The sequence below is a fragment of the Xyrauchen texanus genome, unplaced genomic scaffold (genome assembly GCF_025860055.1).
Source record: "Xyrauchen texanus isolate HMW12.3.18 unplaced genomic scaffold, RBS_HiC_50CHRs HiC_scaffold_721, whole genome shotgun sequence".
In the NCBI taxonomy this organism is placed as follows: domain Eukaryota; kingdom Metazoa; phylum Chordata; class Actinopteri; order Cypriniformes; family Catostomidae; genus Xyrauchen; species Xyrauchen texanus.
The window spans coordinates 6,787-22,287 of NW_026266711.1; the positions used below are offsets into that span (position 1 = coordinate 6,787).

The following is a 15,501-nucleotide window of genomic DNA, read 5'->3' on the forward strand; positions in this document are numbered from 1 at the left end:
GATTTTGGTTGCTAAGGTGCTCGACAATGGTTGCTAGGGAGGGGCTAGGAAGTGTTGAGGTGATTCATGATTGGCTGTTTGCTGCCCCGAGTGAAAGCGAGACCACCCTTGTGTTTCTATGAAACTTCTATCCGGAGATATCCCTTTGATGTCTTTCATTAGAAGTCTATGGGACTTGTTGCTAAGGTGCTCTAAATTGTTGCTAGGGCGTGGCTTGATAGATTCAAAATGATCCTGAGATACTGATTGGTCGTCTGAGTAAAATGAGCCCGCCCCATTGTCTCTATGACACTGTGATCCAGAGCTATGTTGAATACAAATCCCAATGCCATTTCATTTCATGGGCCGGCCCTACACCATTGTAAGTCAATTGGGGCATTTTTGGGCAGCTCCTGCCCCCCAGGGGTGCAACTTTTACCCCATTTTGAGGTATGCTCTTACAGAGCCTGCCAGCCTCTTCAAATGTGGCAAATCACACGCTTTCTCGAAATCCTCGCTCGAGCTGTGACGCGTCAAAGTTTGTCGCAATGTTAAGTCTATGGGATTTTTCGGCCGCTTTTTTGCCCCTGGGGCAATTACCGTACTCCGATCGCTTATAAAAGTCATAGCACACGTGTCCTCAATAGGTCGCTCGATTTGACACCTCATTCGTGGGTCTACGCCAAACGGTAGCGGGACGAGTTAGGTGCCGAAGTTTTGTACTGGAGATAGAATAATAAAAAGTATAAAAATAAAAATAAGTATGTGAGATTACAATAGTGATGCTTTGCAAGCACCACTAAAAATAAAAAGTATAATAAGTATGTGAGATTACAATAGTGATGCTTTGCAAGCACCACTAATAAGTATGTGAGATTACAATAGTGATGCTTTGCAAGCACCACTAATAAGAAAAATAAGTATGTGAGATTACAATAGTGATGCTTTGCAAGCACCACTAATAATAAGTATGTGAGATTACAATAGTGATGCTTTGCAAGCACCACTAATAAGTATGTGAGATTACAATAGTGATGCTTTGCAAGCACCACTAATAAGAAAAATAAGTATGTGAGATTACAATAGTGATGCTTTGCAAGCACCACTAATTAAAATTGACATTTTAACACTTTATTGATGTCAAATCAAGACCATGTCTACAAATATCAATTGTACATGCTAGAAGTTTTTTTTATGTATTCATTTTCGAATCTGTAATTGTACTGTAAAATTTCAAGAAACATCCCTCGATGTCAGACCAAATAAAGAACAGCAACAATATTTATAGATTAAATACAGAGAGAGGTCACAGGGTCACATGTATAATACTGAGATCAAATTATGAATAATAAAAGATTATAAAACATTGAGACATTTTCTTAGGATCATTTAAGAATTGTAGTAATAGTCTAGCTTACAAATTGCACTTGACTTGCGCTATACATAAGTAATATTGGCATTATATTCATGATGTTAGTCAGAGGGGAACTGGCCCTCAAAGTGAGTCTGGTTTCTCCATTAACCAACATCTTATGGAGTTTTGTGTTCCTTGCCACAGTCGCCTTCAGCTTGCTCACTGGGGTTATAAATACAATTATTATTTAATTACTTATTTTTAAACACAATTCAGAATCGTATTTTATGTAATTACACAATGATGACTCGTCGACATTAGAGACATTACAGTTGTATCATCTGTTAATGCCTGATCTTCTGTAAAGCTACTTTGAAATGATGTGTGTTGTGAAAGGCACTATACAAATAAAATTGACTTGACAAATTATGCTTGCAGAAATGACACAGCTGTTTTATTGCTAAAATTTCAAGCCATCACATTTAGAAAAAACTCAGCATTGCCTGTGTATCCGGCCCTGGTTGCCCCACTCTTCATAATTTCTTCTGTGGGAAATCCATTTTTGTTTATGAATAGATAAAACACCTTCAAAAACGTAATAGATAGTAGGTATATGAGTTCATTTCTCATAGTGCCGTAACACCTCATAGTGTAAATCAAGTTACAAACGGTAAATATCTAAGCCTGAAATAAGGCACATTCAGCTGATAATCCATCTGAGTTTAATTGTTAAAACAATACAATTATACAAGGCCTTCAAACAGACTCAGAGCTAAAAATGTCCAGTTAAAGGGATGGTTCACCCAAAACTGAAAATTCTGTCATCATTTACTCACTCTAAATGTCATTTCAAACCCCAAAAGGGATGTTAGGCAGAATGTAACCCTTGGTCACTATCCAGTTTCATTCCATTTTTTCCCCATACAATACAAGTGAACGGTGACTGAGGCCATTTCCATTTGTGTTCCATGGGAGAGAAAAAAGTAATGCAGGTTTAAAACAACTTTAGGATGAGTAAATGTGACAGAATGTGTTCATTTTTGTGTGAACTATGCCTTTAACACAAAACTTCAGAAAAGTTGCTTAAGCAGGACAACACCCCAAAAAAACCCAAATCTGAACGTACGTGTCAAATCCTCCGCTGAGGTTGACATTTTACTCATTTGAGCATGTTTGCTGCACAAGAGCTATTAAACCAAAGCATCAATTTCCTTTACTGAACGCAATGCCTAAAAGCTGGTCAGCTGTCACACAGTGAAACCACAGGTGGTCCTACAGTACTTTATTTAACATTCTTTTTATGATTTTTTCTAAGAGAGAGTACATGATTTATTGATGACACAGTTTCACTGTTGACTTACAAACCCAAAACCCAGGATAGAGTGGCTGAGTGAATGTGGTCTGTTCTCTGTGGATGAGGGTCATTGTGTCAGAGACGCTGTAGAAAGACAGAATTCCTGCACTGTGATCCACATACACTCCTATTCTAGAGGATCTGGACACTACCGGGAGTTCAATAAATTTGTTATTGTGCCTAAATGAGCACATGTAGGAAGAGCAAAGTAGCCTCCAGGACTGATCATTACATCCAAATTTACACTCTTTACCTCCTCCCTTCCTGCTGATACTCTTATATGACACTGATATACCCACTGTACCATTCCAGTCAAGCTCCCAATAACAGCGTCCACATGCACTCTCTCTACACAACACCTGACACCAATGATTAAATCTGTCTGGATGATCAGGATACTGCTGTAGGACAGTGTTAGTAACCACTCTGTTCCCCTCAGACAGACAGAGATTTTTGTGCATTGTGTTTGAATCCAGTTTGAACTGATGAGAATCTGGAAAATAAATGTTACAAATCACACAAAATAAACACTACAGAATACAATAACTTTTCATAGGAATATGTTATTTCTATAATCTATAATTGGATTTTATTTGTTACTATGAATGAAACCTTGAGTTTGACTAAAAACTATATCCATATTTACACTAAAATGTATTTTGGGTACTTTGCTGCTTGTCTGTGTTGTTTGTTGTGTGTTTTCACAGTAACTTACACTGCAGGAACTCCTCTCTGGTCTTGGGTTCATTGGAAATAATCTCAATGTATGTTACTATGGAAATAAACAGACATAATTAGTGTGTGTGTGTGTGTGTTTGTGTGTGTGTGTGTATGTGTGTGTAATCATTTCAACTATGCTTATGTCGAACTCCTCTCTGAAAGTAAATAAATGTCTGCTTTACCTTTACCGGATATCTTTTCACTCTCTTCTCTGCAGAAATCCTCCAGTTTGTCTTTCAGTTGAGAGAGAGATTTCCTCACATCATCAAAAGTGAGGAGAGAACTGACAGTAATGCTGGGTACATTTGTAGATTCAGGAGGTGCAGATAAAGACTTGAAACTCTACAGAAAATCATCAATAACAAAACATTTCAATAAAATTACACTTAATACAATTGAAATACTTATAGCTACACTTTATGCTATTTTAATATCAGTATACATGTGTTTTATTTTATTATTCATTTTAACCGACAAGACTAATAATAATAATAATAAATGCACAAAATGGTTAGTCAATATAGGATGAACAGATTAATTAATAAGTAAACAATTAAAGTTATCTGTGGACTAGTTGGTAACAACATAATGGAGGCATGATTGTTGCAGAGAACTGCAAAAATGACAGTCAGAGAGAAAAAAAGTCAGTAACATGCTGCCATGCATGAAAATCCGTACAGTATATTGGTGCATTATCCTCATCTCTTCTTCCTCTCTGACACCTTTTGGGAAATGCACTTAAAAAAATTACAAACGTTCGTATAATCTCTTGTAGGAAACTTTCTTAAACGCTAAGATCAATCGTTATTGGTAAAAGAGGCCCTGATCAGGCACTTTTACAGCATTTGTTGTGATTCTACAATCGCTGCATCATTATTAATAATGATTATACAGTAAATAACATAACTAATACCATTATTATTAAATAAACCATAATGAACTATTTAAGTTGTCATCATTCATTGAAAATGTTCACGTGTATCATGAATGCATCTATTTTGAACATGCAAAAGTGTGAACCAAATTTCAGAGCTGTGGCTTTATACAAAAAACATACATATTTGACCTGTTCCTGACACAAAACCATCGTATGGTTTCAGAAAATGTGTACTATTATAAGGAAACAATGAAACTAAAATTAGGAAACAATGTCCACTAGTGACATTACTACTGTTAATGACCACTCATACAGACATTCCTGTCACATAGTTCTCTATTACCTGGAGGAAATAAATGTGATCATCTGTGTGTGAAAGCTGCTCCAGCTCAGTGTCTCTCCTCTTCAGATCATCAATCTCCTGTTCCAGTCGCTCCAAGAGTCCTTCAGCTCGACTCACTGCAGCCTTTTCCTGATCTCTGATCAGCTGTGTCACCTCAGAGCATCTTCTCTCAATAGAGCGGATCATTTCAGTAAAGATCCTCTTGTTGTCCTCCACTGCTGCCTGTGCAGAGTGCTGTTACACATATAGAGAGAAACATTACTATCAGTCCATTCACTCAGCACTGGACTCCTCAATGACTGAATGAAGAGAGTTAAAACAGTCTGAATCAGCTCTTTCAGTTGTTCTTCTCAAACTCACCTAGTGAATCTTCATAGCCTCTTTCAGCTCCTGAAGCTCCTTTTCTCTCTGCTGGATTCTCTGCTGGAATGTTCTCTGTGTCTCCCCCAAAATCCTCTGTATGAAAATTATATAACTTTTAAACAGTCCAAGAGCACTAATGTGCTTGTCAAAAATTACTTAGTGCACTTTAAAAACATTGTTACTGTTTATAGCGAAGTTTATTTTTATATCATAGTCATTTTAAATCACAACCTGTACAGCTGGATCTGTTCCTCAGAGGAATTGTTTATATATTTAGGGGGGCAAGCACCAAAGTTGCTGGAACCCTTTTGCATTTGATAAGATTGTCTTGTTTATTATTATTCTTTTTCTGCCCTATAAGTGTATGGGCAGCATAACCGTAAGCCCTAGAGACACCAAATGTGGCATGATGGTCCCAAATCTCCCCAAATACTCAGGTGTCTGTACACACTAGGTGGTGCTATAAGAAGTATTGTTGTATTTTCGCTAATATCTCAGCAACCGTAAGGGCTAGAATAAAAATATATATACAGTGAGGAAAATAAGTATTTGAACACCCTGCTATTTTGCAAGTTCTCCCACTTAGAAATCATGGAGGGGTATGAAACTGTCATTGTAGGTGCATGTCCACTGTGAGAGACATAATCTAAAAAAAAAAAATCCAGAAATCACAATGTATGATTTTTTAACTATTTATTTGTATGATACAGCTGCAAATAAGTATTTGAACACCTGAGAAAATCAATGTTAATATTTGGTACAGTAGCCTTTGTTTGCAATTAAACGTTTCCTGTAGTTTTTCACCAGGTTTGCACACACTGCAGGAGGGATTTTGGCCCACTCCTCCACACAGATCTTCTCTAGATCAGTCAGGTTTCTGGGCTGTCGCTGAGAAACACGGAGTTTGAGCTCCCTCCAAAGATTCTCTATTGGGTTTAGGTCTGGAGACTGGCTAGGCCACGCCAGAACCTTGATATGCTTCTTACAGAGCCACTCCTTGGTTATCCTGGCTGTGTGCTTCGGTCATTGTCATGTTGGAAGACCCAGCCTCGACCCATCTTCAATGCTCTAACTGAGGGAAGGAGGTTGTTCCCCAAAATCTCGCAATACATGGCCCCAGTCATCCTCTCCTTAATACAGTGCAGTCAGCCCTGTCCCATGTGCAGAAAAACACCCCCAAAGCATGATGCTACCACCCCCATGCTTCACAGTAGGGATGGTGTTCTTGGGATGGTACTCATCATTCTTCTTCCTCCAAACACGGTTAGTGGAATTATGACCAAAAAGTTCTATTTTGGTCTCATCTGACCTCATGACTTTCTCCCATGACTCCTCTGGATCATCCAAATGGTCATTGGCAAACTTAAGACGGGCCTTGACATGTGCTGGTTTAAGCAGAGGAACCTTCCGTGCCATGCATGATTTCAAACCATGACGTCTTAGTGTATTACCAACAGTAACCTTGGAAACGGTGGTCCCAGCTCTTTTCAGGTCATTGACCAGCTCCTCCCGTGTAGTTCTGGGCTGATTTCTCACCTTTCTTAGGATCATTGAGACCCCACGAGGTGAGATCTTGCATGGAGCCCCAGTCCGAGGGAGATTGACAGTCATGTTTAGCTTCTTCCATTTTCTAATGATTGCTCCAACAGTGGACCTTTTTTCACCAAGCTGCTTGGCAATTTCCCCGTAGCCCTTTCCAGCCTCGTGGAGGTGTACAATTTTGTCTCTAGTGTCTTTGGACAGCTCTTTGGTCTTGGCCATGTTAGTAGTTGGATTCTTACTGATTGTATGGGGTGGACAGGTGTCTTTATGCAGCTAACGACCTCAAAGAGGTGCATCTAATTTAGGATAATAAATGGAGTGGAGGTGGACATTTTAAAGGCAGACTAACAGGTCTTTGAGGGTCAGAATTCTAGCTGATAGACAGGTGTTCAAATACTTATTTGCAGCTGTATCATACAAATAAATAGTTAAAAAATCATACATTGTGATTTCTGGATTTTTTTTTATATTATGTCTCTCACAGTGGACATGCACCTACGATGGCAATTTCAGACCCCTCCATGATTTCCAAGTGGGAGAACTTGCAAAATAGCAGGGTGTTGAAATACTTATTTTCCTCACTGTATATTTCCGCTATTTCGATCCTTCTGAGAAAAAATATCTTCCCGAACTCCTCCTTGGCCGTTTGTTCGATTTACACGAAAATCGGTATACATCATCTACAGACCCTCTTGACACAAAGTTATCAAAATCATTTTGATACGTCAAATTTTCACAAAGATATTAGCGATAAAACGTAATTGGCAGAATGCAATTTGATTCATTGATCAATATCTACTCAACGCGATTCAGTTCGCCATGCGCCAGCCTCCGTTTCAGTGTTGTCCACTTCACTTGAGTGCAGGGCGAGAAAGCCGCCACCCTGCGTGCGGAGATCACGACCCTTCTTCGCAAGGGTGCGATAGAGCCTGTACCTCCAGCAAAGATGGGGGAAGGGTTCTACAGCCCTTACTTCATTGTACCAAAGAAAGGCGGTGGGTTGCGGCCAATCTTGGACCTGCAAGTTCTGAAACGGACCTTACACAATCTGGAGACTGTCTTCTTCAGTTTCTCCACCATTTCAGTGAACACCACATTCTTATTTAAAGCAGGTCTTGTAGTGAAGGTCTGTCTGCACTGAGGGCAGCTGTAAACTCCCTTCTGATCATCCTTATTCCAGCAGCTGTTGTGGCGTTTTTCTATAGGGAACTCTAGCATCACTACATCGAAACAACGTCGAGTTAGTGACAGAAGGGAATCGTCTTGGTTACTGTCGTAACCTCCATTCCCTGATGGAGGGAACGAGACAATGTGTCCCTCTTGCCACAATGCTGTACTAGCCGCTGAAATGGCCGGACATTGTCTCGGCTCCACAGCACAAAACCTGAATGAGAGTGGAAACCTGAATGAGAGTGGAAACCTGAATGAGAGTGGGCATTCCTGTATGTCCAAGTGCGTGGCATGCAAATTCCACTTGCCAATTCTCATTGGCCTTTTCTCAAAAGAATAGAGGTATTCGGGGCTCTCAAGAGTGACCCCTAGTGTCACTACATCGACACAACGTCTCGTTCCCTCTATTAGGGAACAAAGGTTACGACAGTAACCAAGACGTTCAACTTGCCTCACAGTCTCCTTTTCATCCCCGTCAAAAAATCAAATATGGTGCTACAGTGAATATGGCACATGACCGCTTGGCTTCTGATAATTGCCACTTGTGGCTATATTTTGTTATTTATATTATTATTTAAGTTTATTAAATGCACGAGTAAACATTTACTGTATGCATTACTGTAAAGTTTTAGCATTAGCACACCAGTGTCTGTGTTTAGGTCATACCTGTTTCTCTGTCCTCTCTACCACAGCTGCTACAGTGTCATGATTTCTATGTTCATCCATTGTACACAGATAACAAACACATTGCTGGTCAGTTCGACAGTAGATTTCCAGCAGTTTAGCATGTTTTGTGCAGATTATCTGATGGAGTCTATGAGTGGAATCAGTCACTTTGTGTCGCTCTACCGGAGTGAAATTCCTCATGATGTTCAAAGTGAGTTTGACAGTAAGACTCAAGACATGTCAGACACAACTTGACAGCTTTGTATTTTCTCCCAGTGCAGACGTCACACTCCACGTCTTCAGGTCCAGCGTAACTGGGAGCAGGTTGAGCAATCTGGATTCTCGTCTTCTTCAGTTTCTCCACCATTTCAGTGAACACCACATTCTTATTTAAAGCAGGTCTTGTAGTGAAGGTCTGTCTGCACTGAGGGCAGCTGTAAACTCCCTTCTCATCATCCTTATTCCAGCAGTCTGTAATACAGCTCATACAGTAACTGTGTCCACATGGAATGGACACTGCATCCTGCAGTAGATCCAGACAAATTGAACAGCTGAACTGGTTCTGAGCCAATAAAATACTGGCTTCTGCCATTTTACTGAATATACACACAAATAGAAAGTATACAGCAGTTTGACAGCACTTAAGCTTCGTTTTACCTGAAATGAAGAGCTGAAATAGTTTCCTGGTTCTGTGTTTGAAAGACATGTGCAAAACAGGCGTGTCTGTAAGATTGTTCCAAAGGCAGTATAAAGAATACTGGAATTGTTATCAAGAGAAGTCTTAAGACTTGATTGTGTTCTCATGTTTAACTACAGCTTTCTTGTTTTGACCAACTTACTAAATCTCTAGGATCTCATGCAGTTTAAGGGGCTAATTAGCCCAAAAATCTCAACGTCAACCCTGCATTCACGGTTTTTGTTCTACGGAACACAAAAGGAGATGTCATGTTAGTCTTTGTCACCATTCACATTCTTTGCATCTTCTTTTCCATACAATGAAAGTTAATGGTGACTAAGGCTATCATTCTTCCTAACATATTGTTTTATGTAAGTCATAGGGTTTGGAACAACATGAGAATGAGTACATGTACAGACTTTTCATTTTTGGGTTTTACGTATGTGTTTTAGAAACATGTTTTTTTGGAGCTGGGAGCTTGAAGTCCTGTCCCTCAAATGTGAACTGCTGTTTTAAAAGTGGGATTATGTAAGAACAATATATTATGGTTTGTTACCTCTTATGAAGTTCACAATTGCCTAACAAAGCAATTTAAGTTTCCGGAATGTTTAGGAAATGGGAATATTTGATTTATTTTACTTCTTTCTTTTTTGTGTGTTTAAAATGTAGCAATTTGCTTGTACATATAAAAGGACTGACACACAAGTACACCGTTTGGGCAAAAAAAAAGGGCAGCATATACAACAATTTTGTTGGAGTAATAAAAAAAAGTGTGTTCACTCGGTCTAATATTATTAGACAGTAATGTTTAAGTCTTTTATTGACAAAAGTTCTTCAACTTTGAAGTCTGTGTTAATACATGAGATAATTACTCTCACTCATTAATAATCTTACCAATAATTGTAACTTGTTTGTGTTATATATTAAATTAATTTATATATTACTATTCATAAACATGTTGGGTGTTATCAATTAACACAATATTAGTTTAACACATTGCTTAACATTTCTTTATTTTTCCAGATGTTCCATTTGCAGTTACTCATTTTATATGACTAACTTTTAAGGAACTGATTGGATTCAAAATGAATCCATTTTAAACATTGTTGTGTTTAATTAGTAGTACTGCTTGCAGTCTGTTGCCATATTTCCATGGCCTAATGAACTAAAATGTAACCACCACCATTAAGACATTTCTTCTGACAATTTTTTACTTTCCATAAATACTCAAATTAAACCATAGTCCAAAGAGAAAGAAATCATTTGTACTTCGAAAATGTGCTTCCTTGTATAAGCCCATTACAGGGACAATGCTTAACCAAGAATTCAGGCATTCAGATTCCGATCGCAGAACAGGCCACCCCATCCCTCCTTGCAACTGCACTGCCAAGGTTGACTGCAGGTGCCATGTAAGCACTCCGGGTGTTTGACACACTCATCACAGAGGGGCCCCTGCCAGCCCAAGCGGCACTTGCACTCACCAGGGGCCTCACAATAGCCGTGATCCTCGTTACAGCCAGACGAGCAGATAGCTGATAAAAAAAGGAACGATATAGGAGAACAGTTTATTGGCCGCACATCATAACACAACCTTCTTAGGAATCACACCCATCTCTTTGAGAGCACTAGGCTCTTTACACAGCACAATACATAAACAACCGGTAGTGTTCATGAGAATAAAATGCATACAAAATCAAGAATAGTTAATAATTTAGGGCTTCTGACAAGAATGTTGACATTTCATTTAACAGCACCAGAATGTTTCACTATATTGGTTTACAATTAATTTAGTTGGCCAATATATATTCATATTGTCTTGTCAGTTGGACAATTGTGTAAAAGCAAGATCACTTGTGCTGAATAAAAGCACGACTGTAATTAACTGTGGCACTCTACTATTCAGTACTAAATACTCTTGCTCAAAAATGCAGATAATATATAAACATATGGAGCATATAAGTAACATATCAGCATTAATGTACAAAGATCACTTACGCTCTGCGCAATATTCGCCTTTCCATTCAGCCAAGCAAACTCTATTGCCATTGGCATCACAGTTGAAGTGAGCAAAGGGATCATTACGTGGACGGCAGAAATCAGAGCAGTTATCGCCATGATAGAACTCATCACACACTACACGGTATGAATAGCGCAGTTCACTTTTCTCCCCGCGGTGCACATCGTGGGACCATCCCTTGGACACAGCCAGTCTTTTATTGGTGGTGAAGTGGCTAATCATCCTGTACCAATTCTCTGAAATCAGTCAAAAGCATTTTATTTATACTGTAATTTGGTCTTAAAATAAAATGTACAGATTATCCTTATGTACTAAAACTCCATTTTGGAAAACAGAAACAGCAGGGGCAAACATAATGGGACATACCTGTTGACTGGTCAGAGGAAGACTCTTCATTCCATGCTTCAATTATCAATGAGATATTTCCCTGTAATTACAGCAATTTATTTGAAGTCTGTTACGTGTAATATGTTGTGGCAGGGCGGAGGGCGGGGCCGGGTCGTGATCCTACACACCCGGTCCCGTATTAGGCTAATCAAGCCTCCGTGAGGGATAAGGGTCGACTGCAGCGGATCGTGCGGGAGAGAGAGATCGTTTAAGGACATGTCCGTCATGTGTGTGTTTGTCTTTTGTTTAAGTTTTATATTAAATCATTATTTACATTGTCAAGCCGGTTCTCGCCTCCTCCTTTACACTGGTGCCGAAACCCGGGAAGGAGGAGGGACGCCCGTCGCGGAGTCCTCGACACTGCCGTCCACCCAGGGGAGCGCCGCTGCCAGGGAGGGAGTAGACCGACTGCCCGGACGCTGTGAACGGCCACCGTCTGCGAGGCGAATGGGGACTGGACTCCCCGACCGCCTGGAGCGATGGAGCCACTGCCAGGGGCGGAGGAGAGCCCTTCCATCCCCCAGAAACGCGGAGGGGTCAGAGCAAGACCGCCGTCCGCAAGTGGAGGAGGGAAGTGTTCCCCGACCGCCTGGAGAGGTAGGGCCGCTGCCAGGGGCGGAGGAGTGTCCCCACGAGTCGCCGAGAACACGGAGGGGCGTTCTGACTGCCGGGGGTCATGAGTCTGACTCCGGTCTGCCCGGGGAGAAGCGGCTGTCATCCGCCTGAGAGGGTGGAGGAGTGCTTGAGGACCATGTGACAGTGTATCGGAGAACCGACGAGTAAGAGTTTTTTTTTTCATACCTCTCTCCACGCTCTCCCTCACTGCCGCTCTGAGTTGGCCTTTTCCCTCTCTTTTAAATTTTACAGTGTTTTTTTGGGGGGGTACTATACTGTTACAGGAAGTACCCCCAGTTTAATTATTTCTGTTTCCCTCCCCTTGTCCCCTCCCTCGTCCAGGTAGACGGGGATGACCTGCCGGCAGACGGGGCTTAGGGCACGCCCTCCCCCAGGGAAAGGGGGGGGGTGTACGTCATGCTGGGGGCTCCCCAGCCTGAGAGAACGAGGGAGGAATGTGGCAGGGTGGAGGGCGGGGCCGGGTCGTGATCCTACACACCCGGTCCCGTATTAGGCTAATCAAGCTTCCGTGAGGGATAAGGGTCGACTGCAGAGGATCGTGTGGGAGAGAGAGATTGTTTACGGACATGTCCATCATGTGTGTGTTTGTCTTTTGTTTAAGTTTTATATCAAATCATTATTTACATTGTCAAGCCGGTTCTCGCCTCCTCCTTTCCATTGATACCTTTACATATGTATAAATGCTAAAATCTTGAAGCTAGACCTTTGGCTCATGGCAGGTCTGGTCCATATTTCATCGTATTCAGGCCAAGAACCACTCAGTTGTGCTCATGAATATCTTACTACTTAGTCCCTCAAGAAAAACACTGAGAATCTTTCAAAGATCTGATGTCACAAACCAGACAAACTTTGACAAATCCAGTTATTAGTTTATTTTCCTCAAAATTACAGTTATCCTGGTACCTTGTAAACAGGACTTTGTTTCAAAAAGGACTTAAGTACTAAATTAAGGACTTCATATTGTCTGTTAAATGACCTAATGTACATGTAAAGGGCTTAATGCACTAAAAACTACTTGTGTGCCTTCATTCCAGTAAGTTGCATAATGCCAGCTATATCAAGGATCTGCCTTCCAGTTTTGTGTGCAAAAGACTGAGTGACCGAACTGTGGATGGTGTGTTGGCATATCTGAGACTATAGATAAAAACATTAAGAAGTCAATTAAAAAAATGTATACTTAAGAGACTCATCTTGAGATACTTACTGGCCACTTGAATTTAAAAGGTACCGTTATTGGCGCACTGCTGGAGATGAAGCTCTGGTCTGCGTCAAATGTTCCTATCTGTACTGTGCCATTATTACACAGCAGTGTAATAAATGTGACATCCAGGGAGTAGTTCAGGCAAACACGGAAAAAAATCTGACAGTCTCTGGACTGTTCACACACACTGCCAGTGTTTGTGAAAGAATGCACTTTCAACTCAAACACACCGGACGAATCAGCCTATTGAAATAAGATGCTATATATCAGAACACTATATCAGGATATAGCAGTATACAACTGACTTCCTAGAAGTCAAAGAAACACTTTACATTTAAATGAGAAATACTCACCAGTTGCATTGATATCAAAATAAAGAAGCATGTTGATAAAAACTGAGCCATTATCTATCTTCTTGTCTGTTATCGAACAATATCAGACTGTAACAATCTCATAGGAATGTTTTCAACTATTTGTTGAAAAGAGATATAGGAATTAAAAGGCAATGGAGTACAATAAACTAATATAAATAGCTCAATATTGGCTTATTTGTAGCTCACAAAGCTAATAAAAACATTTCCAGAATGATGTGACCTTGGACCCACCAGTTAAGTTTTGTGGAGAGCAGAGAGCGTTTGGGGTTTAAATGGGAGGGGGGCTCTAAAGTGGGAGTGACTTGTTAAGTCAACAAAAAATATGTGCCCCTAACTCACTCCTCCCCCAAAAACGCTTACCAACACAGGTGTCTTTAACCCCAATTGATTCCCTTTAGTCACATGACATTTAGTAATACACAGACATGAAACCAATGCATTTACTGTAAATGGCTCCTAAATTTAGGAATGTTCATCATGCTCGCACCTATGGTTTTTATTCACTGCAGTTTACAGCAATAACTGTGAGATAGTTGAGTGCAAACTAAATCTGTACAGCTCTTAAACACTAAACCAGATAAAAGAGAGTGTATTTGCATTAAGTGTGTGATAGACAACCACAAAAGTCACTGTCTGTTACTATTACAGAAACAGTTTGGGGACATTCACAGAAAGTTTCAGCAAAAAATACAGGAAAGACAGAAGCTTCAGGAGTTGAGAGAGGCCGTGAAGACTCATAAGGTGAGTTTTGAGGAAAAGGGATTTAACTCCAGTCAATCAGTCAGTGAGGAGTCCAATGCTGGGCCTCATTTCTACTGAACACCACAGTGTGTTACAGAGAGAGGATCTTTACTGAACTGATCCGCTCCATTGAGAGAAGACGCTCTAAGGTGACACAGCTGATCAGAGATCAGGATAAGGCTGCATTAAGTCGAGCTGAAGGACTTTGAGTGGCTGGAACAGGACATTGATGGCTGGAGGAGGAGGGACACTTAGCTGGAGCAGCTTTCACAGATAATCACATCTTTTTCATAAAGGTAACCACTGTATATGCATACAGAACTTTATTATTTTTGTAAGAAAGGGGAAGAAAATATATTTGGTAAAATGTACTGGAGAATTTTTGTTTTAAAATGAGTCAATTATTATCTGCAATAACAAACTGAGGAAATGTCTACCATTAAAGTGGTCATGTCATGAGGAATCACATTTCCTTGAGTCACTCTACTATAAAAACATACAGTAAATCCCCACTTTGTTGTTTTTTTTAAACCAGGCTGCAAAACCGACTTGTTCTCTACTTCTGGGACTTCCTTACTTCACCATGTTGCTCATTCATTTATGACTAATATATATGCTATAAAAAAAATCCATGACATCGATAAGCTTTTGAGTAATTTTCTATATTTAGCCTGACTGAGTCAATTCAAGTCAATTTTATTTGTATAGCGCCTTTCACAACACACATAGTTTCAAAGCAGCTTTACAGAAGATCAGCATTAACAGATGATAAATCTGTAATGTCTATAAAGTTGATGAATCATCATTGTGCAATTTAGATCAAATACGATTCTTAATCGTGTTTAAAAATAATTAAATAATAATTGTATTAATAACCCCAGTGAGCAAGCTGAAAGCGACTGTGGCAAGGAACACAAAACTCCAGAAGACGTTGATTAATAGAGGAAAAATAACCTTGGGAGAAACCAGACTCACTGTGGGAGCAAGTTCCCCTCTGGCTAACATTATGACTGTACTGTAAATATTACTCATGTATAGTTAAAATCATGGTTTAAAATTGAAAGTGTTAAGAGTCAGTGTTTAAACATTGATTGTGTTTGA

The 15,501-nt window shown here is 40.0% G+C and overlaps 1 protein-coding gene and 1 pseudogene across 1 annotated transcript; both read right to left on the reverse strand.

Annotated features, from left to right (window-relative positions):
- Positions 1 to 2,662: 2,662 nt before the first annotated feature.
- Positions 2,663 to 8,960, reverse strand: LOC127642697 (tripartite motif-containing protein 16-like protein; annotated as a pseudogene).
- Positions 8,961 to 9,864: 904 nt separating this feature from the next.
- LOC127642699 (delta-like protein C) lies at positions 9,865 to 13,880 on the reverse strand. The gene is made up of 5 exons (XM_052125226.1): positions 13,639 to 13,880; positions 13,289 to 13,528; positions 11,428 to 11,488; positions 11,040 to 11,297; positions 9,865 to 10,576 (listed from the first exon to the last, which is right to left on the reverse strand). Exons 1-5 carry the CDS (start codon positions 13,687 to 13,689, stop codon positions 10,371 to 10,373), a joined length of 816 nt encoding a protein of 271 aa, XP_051981186.1. The 5' UTR covers positions 13,690 to 13,880; the 3' UTR covers positions 9,865 to 10,370.
- Positions 13,881 to 15,501: the final 1,621 nt, after the last annotated feature.

Bases quoted from the DNA above. Each gene is read 5' to 3' on its own strand.
- LOC127642699 (XM_052125226.1), bottom strand. From the start codon at position 13,689: ATGGCTCAGTTTTTATCAACATGCTTCTTTATTTTGATATCAATGCAA. The intron at 11,489-13,288 runs GTAAGTATCTCA...CTGTAATTACAG, and splicing joins CTTTTAAATTCAAGTGGCCA to GGAAATATCTCATTGATAAT. The intron at 11,298-11,427 runs GTATGTCCCATT...GACTGATTTCAG, and splicing joins TTCCTCTGACCAGTCAACAG to AGAATTGGTACAGGATGATT.